This window comes from Phallusia mammillata, chromosome 1, assembly GCF_965637545.1.
Source record: "Phallusia mammillata chromosome 1, kaPhaMamm4.hap1.1, whole genome shotgun sequence".
NCBI classification, from domain to species: domain Eukaryota; kingdom Metazoa; phylum Chordata; class Ascidiacea; order Phlebobranchia; family Ascidiidae; genus Phallusia; species Phallusia mammillata.
This window is the reverse complement of record NC_137252.1, coordinates 10,227,437-10,240,273: the sequence shown is the minus strand read 5'-3', so window position 1 is coordinate 10,240,273 and position 12,837 is coordinate 10,227,437. Positions and strand designations below refer to the sequence as shown.

At 37.3% G+C, this 12,837-nt stretch overlaps 3 protein-coding genes and 1 long non-coding RNA gene across 5 annotated transcripts; 2 read left to right on the top strand and 2 right to left on the bottom strand.

The window, feature by feature from the left end:
* The first annotated feature begins 1,051 nt into the window (after window positions 1-1,051).
* On the top strand, window positions 1,052-2,300 carry LOC145228298 (glutathione S-transferase D7-like). Its single transcript, XM_080093353.1, has 4 exons — window positions 1,052-1,251; window positions 1,542-1,686; window positions 1,873-2,008; window positions 2,116-2,300. Exons 1-4 carry the CDS (start codon window positions 1,052-1,054, stop codon window positions 2,298-2,300), a joined length of 666 nt encoding a protein of 221 aa, XP_079949479.1.
* A 548-nt stretch (window positions 2,301-2,848) lies between these two features.
* On the bottom strand, window positions 2,849-4,808 carry LOC145228456 (glutathione S-transferase 1-like). Its single transcript, XM_080093513.1, has 4 exons — window positions 4,600-4,808; window positions 3,899-4,040; window positions 3,331-3,466; window positions 2,849-3,171 (listed from the first exon to the last, which is right to left on the bottom strand). The coding sequence occupies exons 1-4, from the start codon at window positions 4,797-4,799 to the stop codon at window positions 2,978-2,980; spliced, it is 672 nt and encodes a 223-aa protein (XP_079949639.1). The 5' UTR covers window positions 4,800-4,808; the 3' UTR covers window positions 2,849-2,977.
* A 2,085-nt stretch (window positions 4,809-6,893) lies between these two features.
* LOC145228431 (uncharacterized) lies at window positions 6,894-9,861 on the bottom strand. 2 transcript variants are annotated; one of them, XR_013860077.1, is made up of 4 exons: window positions 9,627-9,861; window positions 7,496-7,527; window positions 7,300-7,417; window positions 6,894-7,002 (listed from the first exon to the last, which is right to left on the bottom strand). It is a non-coding gene; the product is annotated as an uncharacterized LOC145228431 (long non-coding RNA). The 2 variants fall into 2 exon arrangements; XR_013860069.1 differs by lacking the exon at window positions 9,627-9,861 and adding an exon at window positions 8,803-9,616.
* A 35-nt stretch (window positions 9,862-9,896) lies between these two features.
* LOC145228405 (cardiolipin synthase (CMP-forming)-like) lies at window positions 9,897-12,560 on the top strand. Its single transcript, XM_080093459.1, has 5 exons — window positions 9,897-10,271; window positions 10,627-10,764; window positions 10,914-11,043; window positions 11,218-11,372; window positions 11,580-12,560. The coding sequence occupies exons 1-5, from the start codon at window positions 9,954-9,956 to the stop codon at window positions 11,757-11,759; spliced, it is 921 nt and encodes a 306-aa protein (XP_079949585.1). The 5' UTR covers window positions 9,897-9,953; the 3' UTR covers window positions 11,760-12,560.
* Window positions 12,561-12,837: the final 277 nt, after the last annotated feature.

The following is a 12,837-nucleotide window of genomic DNA, read 5'->3' as shown; positions in this document are numbered from 1 at the left end:
AATTATTTATTAGGCTACTGGCAGTGCACAATCACAGAATAAATTTTTTCACAGCTTAAATGATTGTGACAGCGACCAAACAGCCTGCCCAACACGGCCGCCAAACAAGTTTGCTGCACAATCAAACAAAGTGTGCTAGTTGGCTTCTGCTTGTTATGTTTCCACACGTAAAAACTGATCATTATGCGCCATAAATCAGAAATAAACATTGACGAGTATCGAAGGTGCACTTCTTTTGTGAATAACTCTTTGATTCAGCTGTTAGCTGTACCTCCACTTATTCTTTTTTCCGGACGTGAACTATTGATCGTAGGCTATATTCGTATTATCGACAAGACATAGCGAGAAACAACCATTACTTTTCTACTGTAGTTGCAAGTCCAAATTTTGGGAAACCGCTGAAAAACCGCCGAAACGGTCCCCCAATACACCTTAAAAAAACACTGGGCCCACACCATAAAAGTTTTAAAATGATACTTCAAAGAGCAATGTAAATCCTTGATGTTCGATGTATATAACACATGTAAAGTTTTGCTTAAGCCACTTGGCAAATTTATATTTATTGAGCCTTTCAGCATACTGACATGACTCGGCAAAACTTGAACAGATTTGCTAACGTGCGCGATTTAAACAGCAAATACACGTGAAGCGAGTTAACCAATGAAATGGTGTTTGTCATACCACTCGGTTCCTGTTTGCTAACTGTTAGTGGTAGGCCTATTTGAAAAAGTTTGCAAGGGCGCGGCCGATAGCTTAGCTTGCTTACGGCTTCGTAACGTTTATGTAATGTTCATCAATCTTTCAAAGTTTATTGGCGTTGTTTTAAAAAGTTATATTGTGACAATTCGTTGTGTGTTGTACTTGCAAAAAAAGTTTATTTGATGTTAATGCATGGCAACTTTATAGTATAGTATTTGTGCAGAAGGTAATTCTTGAGTCGTTCCTTTAGGCCTGTTTGGAGTAGTACCTTACATTTACATTTCACTTACAATTTTCAGTAATTTCACCTGTTTAAAATCTCACGGTTTTGCATAACATTCAGATAATAATTATGGTAATCCAATTTTACCATTATGACGTCAGTCCACCAAGTCGCTCCGTCGAGATGACTTTAAAAGCGCTTGGCCTGGAATACAAAACCAACATCGTCGAACTTTTTCAAGGGGGACAGAAAAAACCCGAATTTTTGGCGATTAATCCAAGAGGCAAGGTCCCTGCTCTTGTTGATGGAGACTTAAAACTGGCCGAAAGGTATGTGACGTAACCTAGTAAAAGTTTTGTGAAGAAAGTTTGAAAGAGAGCCTATACTAGATTGTCATTTGGGCAGATAAGGAGCACACAGGTTCCATTTTTTCTGAAAACTTGGGAGCCTGACTATTTGCACACATAGAAATACAGCCTACGGTTTGTTTGAGCATTGTTAAATCGATTGTACACAACATCTGCTTTTCCTACTTGTTTCAACCAAACCAAACGCGAAATTACTAAACCCTTTGCTTGGACTTCTGTAGCCTTGACATATACATTCATATTTATTTCAGCCGCGCAATTGCAGCCTATCTTTGCAACAAGTACGCGAAAGGAGAGAAGCAATCACTGTATCCTACAGACCCGGAAAAACGTGTGCAAGTCGACATGTACCTCTATATAACGGAGTGGGTGTTTGATCAAATAATCGAATACATGGTATGTGCATTATTTACATTTTTCTGTTGCTGTAATTTGGGACAAAACTGTGTAGGCTATCAAATTTCGATTTTTGACACAAATGGCTGTCTAAGCTAAAATACATCCAAGCAATGAGATCCTGCTGTGTATTACAAACCAAAGTTCAGCTGTAATTGTTTCGCGATCATTGGTGTTTTTTTGAAGAATATTGGAGGAATCTTTCAGCGCGGAGAGAAACCAAAAGACGACAAATTGGACGCAGCGAAATCCGCTTTAAAATTTCTCGACGAGCGATTGGAAAATCAAAACTACCTTGTCGGAGATACCTTAACAATTGCCGGTAAGTGCCTAAACTTTCTGATATTTTTGTCTGGTTTACAAATTAGTCGCAGTAAACTCCGCTGTTAAGTTTAGTATGCGAATTAAAAATAATACGTTTTTGCACAGATTTTTTTGGATACACCGCTGTTTTGTTTCTCGACCTTTTGAAGTTCTCTGCTTTCGGTGAATTTCCTAAGCTCGTACTCTGGATGGGGCGAATGAAGGCCCTTCCCTACAGTGAAGCTGTCAATGATAAAGCCATGCAGACTGCCACAGCTTACTGTCAGGAAAAGTTAAATCCAAAGAAATAAGCCAAGATTCAAACAAAGAAATTACTATAAAATATGTATGAATACGTTAATAAACAAAAGTTTCAAAAAGTCTTCATCACATGGGACAAGTACGATGAAAAAGGGATTGTTTTGGGGGGGATTTCGTTAGGTTAAATCACGTCGGTAAATCAATTCAGGACTTCTGTGGTAAACTGTTTTCCCACAACTCCGTTAATCATAAGGATAAATCACATAAGCAGTACTCCAAGTCCAAGCCGTTCTACCGAACCAGCAGGTCGCCAAGTATTCCCATATGGCAAGGCGTAGGCTGGAAGCTTGCGGTGGGATTCGAACCCACGGCAGCAGTCTTTCCGGCACTCGCGCTCTACTGGCTCATGGGGGCATCCGTTGAAAGTCAAGCACCGTTACCTACCTAGTATACTTCGCAGTAGCTTCGCTTTAGGGCTGATCCCAGTTATGATTTTATGTGCATCTTGACTCATTAGGTTAAGTAACGGTATTTTTTGACACTTTGAATACAACATAACTCAATTGAAATATATTTGTCAAGAATAGTTAAAAGCATGTCAAAACGTCATTAGAGCAAAACAAAAACCCAGAAACGTAGCTGTAATTTTATCACGCTACGACCAATTACATTACTCAGCAAAAAATATTTTAGTTTAATACACATGCTCAACACTACGTCAATAAACTTAAAATTGTGTTTGCTTTTTCGGGTTCAATTTCTCCTGAAGCATAACGGCAAGTTTTTTCATAACTTGTCCATTGACCTCGTCGTCGTATGGCAGCTTCTGCATGCGCTGCATCCATGCTTCCACGTTTGGAATTTTGCCCATGTCGTCAATCAAGATTTTGATAAAGACCACGCTCGCGTAACTGCTAAAGTCTGTAAAACAAACCGATTTCATTTGCACACCAATAATGTTAATTTCAAAACGTAATAAGTGTGAGAAAGCCGAAACGTATCCGATACACTATTATTTAAGTACCCAAATACACCCAGTGGGGTGTAAATAAGCTTCTGGCGAACTCTTAAACATCAAACCTGCAATTGTGAGGGTATTTCCCGCCAGGTACTGTTTCCCCTCCAGTCGGTCATTAATGTCCTTTAAACATTTCTGGACCGCTTCGACTTTTTCTTTGCTGGGTTTTTCGCCCTTAAGTAACATGGCAGGTGGGTTCTAGAAGCAAATACCATGTAACTCAATACGCGGCAAAATTAAGGTACAGTTTTGCAGGTTAATGTATCAGAGAAAAAATGTTTAAGGTCGACTGTTGCGATAAGTGTTACATCGCTTTTGCGTTGTTTTGGTCATGAGTCTAAATGTTTAAACATTCGCATATGGAATGTTGAAATGTTGCCCTGCAATTTTTGACTCAAAAACCTAAAACCGAATATGCAAGAGAATTTTTGGGCGTGACAAACACGGCAATATTTAAAGCTTCTGCAGGAGCAGCCTTGCATTTTTTACATTTCAATAGACTGTGCATTTAACAATTAGGTTGTTTACCATAGCTGTGTGACACATAATATAGTTAAAAACAGTTCTGTCAGAATTGATAATAACCAGTGTGGTTTTGTATGAATGTAAGCAAGCAACCACTATACTTACAAGGCCGAGAAAAGCTTCAAACACAATTTCTGAAATATAGAGTTCCATGTCAACCAGAACACGTTTGTCCGGGTCGTCTGGGTAAAGAGCTTTGTCTGCTCCTTTCGCATATTTGTTGATCAAATACTGAATGATCGCTCGGCTGAAACATGTCAAAAAATATAAGTTAAAGTCTGGCAATCTTGTACCAGCAACCAGCATAATTTGCCTGCGCCTAGTCAATATTTGCCTTCGGTGGATAGATGAAACAAGCCTTATTTTTAATTTGTTTGACTGCCTAATGCCACATTAAAGCGCTTTTCAAAGGTGTTTTTCGGGACTTATCTCCAACTCTTGGGATAATTCCCGTTGCTTTGAGTGGTGTGTGAGTGTGTGCGGGCGCCCTTTGCTTGTTCGGTTAAGTGCCTTACTGTTTTCGGTTTCGGTAATTTGCAAGTTTGTAGAAGCCCACGTATTTAACATATGTTTACTTAAAAACATTTGGCAACACTTGTCCAGATATCTTCTAAAACTGATCCGAAAGGTATTTTTTGATCCAAAAGATTTTAGTGCTTAACTAGGCACTGGTCGAATGATTTTAGTCTTTTACACGACCAACAAAAGCGGAAAGATTATGGGTCCGTAAATTAACGTTATACGTGCGCTTTATTCCAACATAGCAATAATGTACTAACCAAAAACCAACTCATCGTATCATATACCTTTCAGAAAGCTGTAATTTCCCATCGACTAGGGCTGGGACTTTTCCTCTTGGGTTTATCTTTAAATATTCAGGCTTCTTATGTTCTCCAGCAAACAAATCAACTGGCTTTATTTCAAATTCTAGCTTAAGTGCTTTTAAGGTCATAAGCACAGAACGGCTTGGTGGACTAGCGTCGAGATGATATAACACAATACCCATTTTTTTGCTTTTTCGTGATTTAACTAAATACAACTTATGTATTTGCTATATTCTATCAAAAAGTAAAACAACCTAATAAATCTGTCGTATACTTCATTGCAAAACAACTGCTATAATGCTGGGTTTTGACATGTCTGTCTATTCTCCAAACGAGCGTCATTTGAAAAACCAGATTCGAAAGCGAATCTTTTAAACCACTGTACCGTCTCGTTTCTTGGGCTTACGCTGTGGTTTTGGTGGCATGACTTGCAACTTACAAAGACTTTCAAGGACTCGGTTAAATATTAACAAACGTTAAACTGTGTGTGATTTTAAGAGCTCAGGCGTACAAAACACAAAAGTGTTTGCTTTGCAGTACCACGAAAAACCGTGAATTTGCTAAGTCATTCAGGGGTATTGGAAATGCGGTTTAACGCTTCAAGCTACTGGGAATCACCGATATTGCTTTTGTCTGCGTTGTTGAACAGTGGGGAAGGGTTTAAAGTACCGTGAAAATGTTGTTTGTCGAGTTTCACAAATTATTGACATTGCCGTTGGAGAACACTAACGGCACGAGGAAATGTAAAAATGTACATGACCATTATGTTTTGTGCTTTCTTAAAAAAACCAAGAATGGTCCCATTGTTGCGTAATCAAAAACTTTTAAACGTCTTTATGTGTTGTTCTCAATTAACATTAAAGTAAGTTAGTCATCATAAAGATCTGTTTACATTATAGGCCAGGGGTGACCAGACCTGCTTCATGCTCGAGCCTTATATCACAAAACTTAGTTTTTCAAGAGCCGCAAGACAAAAAAATCAAGAACGAATTCATTCACTCACGATGAAGTGTACGCTATCAAATAATGATTGTTGTGTAGTGATACGCGTACTGTGTGTCTTCACCTGGGCTGCAAGGTGTTTGAAATTAGGCTGATATGATGGGAAAGTTTTTGTGTTTAGATTCGTAACGACGTTTCAAGTTACTAGTTTTGTAATGACTGAGCGAAGATTGACAAATAAGACAAACAGGTTTACCTCCATTATCAATGAATGGAAACTCCTCCTCTCATTCTGTTTTAAAAGTTATATTTTCCTGTTTATCTTTCGTTTTTTGCAGTAATTTCTCAACAACGTTTTTTTGGCTAAACTTTGCAGTTATTCATGTGCAACATTAAAGAGCCGCAATCAAAGGCAGAAAGAGCCGCATGGGGCTCGTGAGCCGCAGTTAATTGGCCACCCCTGTTATAGGCCATTATAGTTATTCTGGTCAATCTAATCAAAGTTAGGTTTAGAAAAACATGTTTTATTTTTACACAATAAAACTAGATGGTCACCAGCAGGGAGTCGAACCGCTTGTCATATGGGTTCAGGTTCGGTTCGGGTTCACTTGGTTTTGTTTTTACGGGTTCGGGTTCGGTTTAGGTTTTTAAAAATGTATATTTTCGGGTTCGGGTTTTGTTCCGGTTTGGGCAAATTATCCGGTCCGAACCGGTTTGCGGTTTTTAAACCGGTTCAAATTTTTATTTGTTTCAAATTAATTCTACCCATCATCTACCTGGCCTTATCAGACTCCAAAAAAATTTTGCCCGTACACTGTAATTTTTGACACGCCCTATAAGTGCTATCTCGCGTATTCTTCAGTGCGCTGTTTTGAAAAAAATCATAAAATAGAAAACAGACTGCATTTTGTACTAGTTCGGTTCCGGTTCGGGTCCAACGCCAAACAAAATATGGGGTTCAACTCCGGTTCGGATTTTTAAAAAATCGAAACTGGCGGTTCGGGTTCGGTTCGGGTTTAATGAAATAAACCGCTCAAACCGGTTCGCGGGTTCGGGTTCAGTTCCGGTTGGACTCCCTGGTCACCAGCCACGTTTACCTAACAGAATGAGATTATATGTTCGGTGTTGTCCTTTCGCAAAATACTAAAGAGTGATGTAAATTTAATGCTAACATGGTGTGATGTAAAGTATAAATTCAAACATTATTAGAGGAAAAGAGAGACTTTTAACGGTATCAGTGTCGAGAATTTTTGATTCTATGGATGTTTTGTTATCAGAATTTATTATTGGCAAAAAAAGCTGGTCTATCTTCAGCTGATTTATTCTATCTTTGTTTTCATTTACCACTGCACCACAATGAAATCCAGTTAATGTTTTATTTCAATCAGTGACAATAACTGAACGGTAAACCGAACTGTTTCATCATGCAGGACGAATTGTTTCCTACAAAAAAATGAACAAATTTTTTTTTCATGAACTCGAAGCGACACGAAAAGCTTGCAGCGAAATCATTTCAAGTCCAATTAAACTTTACTTTATCCAATTTGTCATTGTCACAACAATTGTGCAGCCACAGCATGTCAGATTCCCGTTGAAGCTTAGCAAATACGTGAGAATACGACAAGGACATCGCAAAGTAAGACGATAGAATTAATATGCTACGAAATAGGCAATTTGCGTTGCAACAAAAACGAGTAATTTACCTTGATATGCGATTGATAAAGCCTACATACATTTTACCTTCAATTGGTTTATTCTTGGATTTCGTTTTGTTCCCAAAAGGTTTGAGATTCCTTCATGTCCTGGACTTTCTCGACAAGATTTTGGATGTCTCTGTTCTGCTCAAGTTGCCTTAGTGCTGCAACAAACAAAAGTTTAGTTTTAAATCAATCTATTGGGTCCAATATTTTTTTTACAAATTTTGGTTACTGCTTACCGAGTTGGGTCAATTCCCACCGGATCTTGTCCCTGTGAAAGAAGTTAACAAAAGTTTTCCTTTTACAAACACATTGTGAGACAAGACAATTTTTAACATAATGTATTATTTAAATAAAAAGTTAGGTATAAGATAAAAATTGTTTATGCTAAATAATGGATATTTGAAATGGAAACGTCACTTCAAACCATTCTAATTTTGTAAACAAACACATCTATTCAAACATATCGGCCAAACGAAACCCCCATACACATTAGCAACGAGAACCACAGCAAAAAGATACAAGACAAAAAATGAAAACTTGTGCATGGTTTCTATCTGAAGTCTTACCACAGTATAGGACTATAGGCTATAACCAACCAAGAAGTGTACTGTAGTAATGCAAGTTGGTAGATTTTATAGACTTTTTCGGAATTTTTTACTTTTGTGGGAGGAGGTAAAATCTACAAAGTCAATATTTATGTTCATAGTTTGTTGTAGGATAAAATGAAACGCAGGTGTGTTTTCGTAGAAGGAAAGAGGTTTAGTTAAGGCTATTGTAGGCAGTATAGGCTTATTATTTCACCGCCGACGCTTAGGCTACTACCAAGAGCTATCAAAAATGTTACGCATCAGAGACAGGTAAATCAGCATTTGCTAGAATGATCAAAATCAGATTCTGGAGTTAACATATTCACCCGCATTTTGTCATCAATCGGTCATTCTAACTTGATGACAGATTATGCAACTGATGTAAGTCTTGAAATCTTTTTGTCGATGATTATGTTACGCACGTACTATAATGAGGAAACGAAGAATCAAAATACTACCACTGTGACATTTGAACATAGGGAAGGTATAATTAAGGCCTCATACTATATCTATTTTTTGTTTCTTTTTTATCCTCGATGCACAGATTAATATGATATGTCCATACAAGGAGTCCACATTGATCGAACTGCCTGCCAGGTCTGAGTTTAGGGCTTTTTGGGTCGGTTTTCGGCTTAAGTTTGTTGAAGGGGTCCATCTTTAAATTGTGCCACAATTGGGGGGCCTAGTTCAGGGATTACTTATTTTAATCGGGTTTGGCCCTGGTTCGGGGTGACGCGTCCAACTTCTGTCCCACTCACAACTTTGTGTCGCTCGTAGTCAGTTGAGTTATTTTTATTACTCAAAAACACAATGACAGGAAGCAGCCTGCATCCAGATCCGACACCAACACAGTTTGTGTCCAAGTTACTCAAGTATTTTTGTGTTTAGTGATAATAAAAGTGTTGAATGACAAAATATTATCAGAGACAACTTTACGCTGTAGATACCGTATTTACTCGATTGTAAGCCGCCCACGATTGTAAGCCACATGTAGAGGTGTTAAAAAACATCTTTCCGTTGTTATATGCATACTACAACCATTTGCCCACATCTTGTTACTGTGCCCAACAGAACGTATATCGACGTATAATCTGTACATGTATACAAGTTTTGAAACCCAAACAATTTAAAAAGTTGGAGTGTAGAAATAATATCGGTATGAAATTGAAATGTAAGCCGCCCCCGATTAAACGGGTGGTACTAAATACCGTATGTGACCGCATGTGACCGCGTGGGGCCGCATGTGACCGCATGTGACCGCATGTGATTCCTCTTAAAATACACCAGTTATTTGAAATGTAAGAATTCCAGCCCCATCAGGGGTAAAATAGACCAGATTCTAGATTGATTTTAATTTCAAACCTTCACCCAACCCTAATAGCTCTAACCGTCAGCGCTTTCAAAAGTCCGCAAAATTATTTTTTCGTAAAAGCATATTTAAGTCCTTCACAGATTCCTGCCGTGTGATAACATGCGGTCACATGTGGCCACATGCGACCACATGCGGTAACATGCGGCCCAATACGATATTTAGTACCACCGCGATTAAACGGCAGGTAAAAAAACAATATAAGCCTAGTAAATACGGTAGCTATTGATGTTGGTAAAACGAGAACATCACGTGAACAACTAAATAAAACCCAGAAATACGTGTTTCTAAGTGTCCCCTTGGTGTCCTACAAAGAAAATACAATTTCCTGACCACCCAAAAAAATTGGAAAAAAAAATAAAAATCTGTTTCAGTAATAAATTCCAAATCATCTCAGAAAAAAATCATTACTCAGCAAAAAATCTTGAACGGGTGCTCTTCTCTGCTGCACGTGCATAAAAAACAAACGATTTTTAGTTCGTGGCTTGCTCGACTTAGTCGCATTTTCTAAAGACTTGACTCGGTTTTTGAACCCCAAAAAAATTTGACTTTGAGATTAGCAACAGCAAGTTATATGGGTCAAATGCACTTGACCTCTTGTGCGATCTTCGTAATTCTTGTCCAGAACCGACAGTTTGGCATGGCTTGAAATTTTAATTTTATTTCATGCACTTTTCCTGTTTTAGATGGCCGTTGAACTTAATCATAAATTGATGATTGTAGAAATTAGCTGTGTTGATGGATATTGCTAGGCGTTGTTTTACAATTTGTTTGAAAAGGAATCTCCAGTTAAAATTGGTGTATTGCAAATACACATCTTTCTCAAAGTTATCCTCTTGCAGTGTTTGGTGTCCAAAAAAGTCTTGTGTTTCCGACTGTGGACTAAAAGCAAGCAAGAGATTGGTTGACATAAAAATATGTTTTCAACAAATTCCATTACAATTTTTTGGTCCCCGATTCTATTCTGACGGTCAAAACAAGGATCAACCAGATAAATGGGAAAATTTGTTGGACAATGAAGAGAAGCAGGAAAAAATCTCTGAACTGCCAGTAAAGGTTCGTCTCACATTTATCCAATTTGTAGAAATATCCTGAATATACGAATTTGACCAAAAGTGGTAATGACTGTTTTAGAGTTGAATTTGCATTTAATATTTTAAATTTTTCATATTCAACTTCCTTTACATAAAACAGATAATTGACTGCAGGACAAACATATCTGTACCCTTATGTGATTTTGTGGGCCCTTAGTTACAAAACAACTTGGTATTCATCTGTACGTTTACTTGCTATCTCTTTAACTATGCCATTTTCAAGTCAAAACATGCTATTGGCAAAGCCAAATTCAAGTCAAACAGACTCCACATAAAAGATGTATTTTTACAGAGAGAAAAATTTGTATTACTTACAGAGAGAAAACATTTACACTATACCCAATTTGCTGTCACTTTGTCGACTTTGCCTTACACCATATCTTGCACATTTGGTCATTACAAATCAACACAAAATGGCTTTGACTTTGTTTGTACTGGCCAGTGTATCTGATGTGGTAAGTTATGATAACTTTTCTGTTTTCTCTAACAGGTTGCTTGAAGGTATTTTTTTTCACTCTGTTCAAGATTACAATATTTAAAATAATATCTGACAACTACAATATAAAACATTGATTTTATTGCTAAATTGGAATTTAATTTATAGATAGATGGTCAGATTGCAAGGCGTTGGCCTTCACAACAGTCAGCTCTTGGTTCTGCATTGGATCCATTGGCAGATAAGATTCTGGTTGCTGTGTTATGTGGTGCCCTAACCTATGTCAACATTATTCCATGTAAATAGCTGGTTGCGTAATGCAACTTTACTGCACAGCATTATATTTAAATGTTTGATTGAAACTTGTCAAATGACTTGTGTGGTGTGGCATATTGCCATCAGTGGAGTTATTCTTGTTTTATTTTTGTAAAGCAAAGGTAATTGTTTTGCTAAAACAAAATTTGTTTTGTAGTGCCTCTTACTTTGTTGTTTATTGGCCGAGATTTGCTGCTAATAGCTTCGGTGTTTTATCTTCGATTTCGAACTTGCCCACCACCTAGAACACTGAAACGATTTTTTGATCCTACTCTAGTCAATGCAAAACTTTCACCAACATTCATTAGCAAGGTAACAAATTGCTAACAAATTTTAACATGTTGTTTTCAATAAAGTGTCAGAAATTGTACCGAGTTTATACATTTTCTGCACTTAACATGTAAATGTGCGATGTTAACTTGGCTTTAAGTGGTAAAATCAAGCATTATGTTAGGGTTGTAAAAATAAAAAATGTACTGTGTGAACATGTTGTTATGGTCGTGTATTTTTTATTTCCAGGTAAACACAACCTTGCAAATGGTTTTAATTTGGTGCTCGGTGGCAGCGCCCGCCTTTGACCTAACAGATCACGTGATTCTAAAGTGTTTGTGGGGAATCACCGCTGTCACGACTGTGGCATCTGGCTTAAGCTACATCACGCGAAAGGACACTGTCCGCATCTTGAAAGACGATGGTTGAGAAGCAGTGACACAACTTTTCTTTTATTGTGGTTTTATTCTTTTTTGCCAAAAATCTGTTTTTAATTTCGTAGTTTTTGTGAAAACATTTAACGTATTTTGCGCCAAGTGAGTTATCAAGTTTGTCAGTTGATTCTGATGATTGTTTTGAAGTGAGTTTATTGTGAATAGGCACACTTTTTGTTTCTTTGGCTTTTTCTGTAAAACAAAACTGAAACCTCGAATCACAACCACCACATGTAAAACCCAATTTTAGATTCGGGTCGATGTCGAAAAAAACGAATGAAATATTTGCAAAATAGTTTTATTTCCATAACCACCACATTTGTATCATTTGTACAACCACCACACATTTTTAAAAATGTTATTTCTGTAGTGTACGCCAAATGCCTAAACGTTTTCGATTTGGCCAAGTTTTCGCATCACCAGTGTACTATTTTTTAATCTTTTTGTAGCAAAGCAGACTTGGACAACTAGATTTTTTTTTCGTTTTTTCAAATTAGATTAGAATTAAAATTAGAGCATCCCAATTTATACAATTTAGATTAGAATTAGAATTACCACTTTCTCAAAAAACATAAATTAAACTAGAATTCGAACTAGAATTAGATTTGAAACCTAACCAACTGTGGTACATCTCAAATTTAAACTCCACGATTTGCACGTTTTGAACTGTATAATTCAGCGTGGTTAAATCTCGTTTACATGTTTCAGTGATGTGGTTTGGCCTTGTTGGTGACATAGCTTTGTGCGCTTTGGACATACTTGTATCACATGCCTAAAAATGCTGTTGGACAAACTAGCGTTTTGGGGAAAATTGTGAATTAGATTAGAATTAGAGCTTACTAGGTATATCTAAATTAGATTGTAATTAGAATTACCGCCATTTTGCTCTAATTTGACGAATTAGACAACTAGAGTTATTATCTAGTTGTCCAAGTCTGTAGCAAAGGACCCCATGTATAAATTTATCAGGTCTGCTGATGAAATCAACTCCTCTTGATGAACACATGGGTTCTAGGTTGAATCAAATACACAAGGTAAAAATCAGAAACTTATGTTGCAGTTGCCAGGTAACA

Excerpts from the sequence above, each read along its gene's own strand:
- LOC145228298 (XM_080093353.1), top strand. The coding sequence starts at position 1,052 with ATGGTAATCCAATTTTACCATTATGACGTCAGTCCACCAAGTCGCTCC. Across the intron at positions 1,687-1,872 it reads ATCAAATAATCGAATACATG|AATATTGGAGGAATCTTTCA; the intron begins GTATGTGCATTA and ends GTTTTTTTGAAG. Across the intron at positions 2,009-2,115 it reads AGATACCTTAACAATTGCCG|ATTTTTTTGGATACACCGCT; the intron begins GTAAGTGCCTAA and ends GTTTTTGCACAG.
- LOC145228456 (XM_080093513.1), bottom strand. The coding sequence starts at position 4,799 with ATGGGTATTGTGTTATATCATCTCGACGCTAGTCCACCAAGCCGTTCT. Across the intron at positions 4,041-4,599 it reads AAATTACAGCTTTCTGAAAG|CCGAGCGATCATTCAGTATT; the intron begins GTATATGATACG and ends GACATGTTTCAG. Across the intron at positions 3,172-3,330 it reads AAATACCCTCACAATTGCAG|ACTTTAGCAGTTACGCGAGC; the intron begins GTTTGATGTTTA and ends TTTGTTTTACAG.
- LOC145228405 (XM_080093459.1), top strand. The coding sequence starts at position 9,954 with ATGGATATTGCTAGGCGTTGTTTTACAATTTGTTTGAAAAGGAATCTC. Across the intron at positions 10,272-10,626 it reads TCTCTGAACTGCCAGTAAAG|AGAGAAAACATTTACACTAT; the intron begins GTTCGTCTCACA and ends TATTACTTACAG. Across the intron at positions 11,373-11,579 it reads CACCAACATTCATTAGCAAG|GTAAACACAACCTTGCAAAT; the intron begins GTAACAAATTGC and ends TTTTATTTCCAG.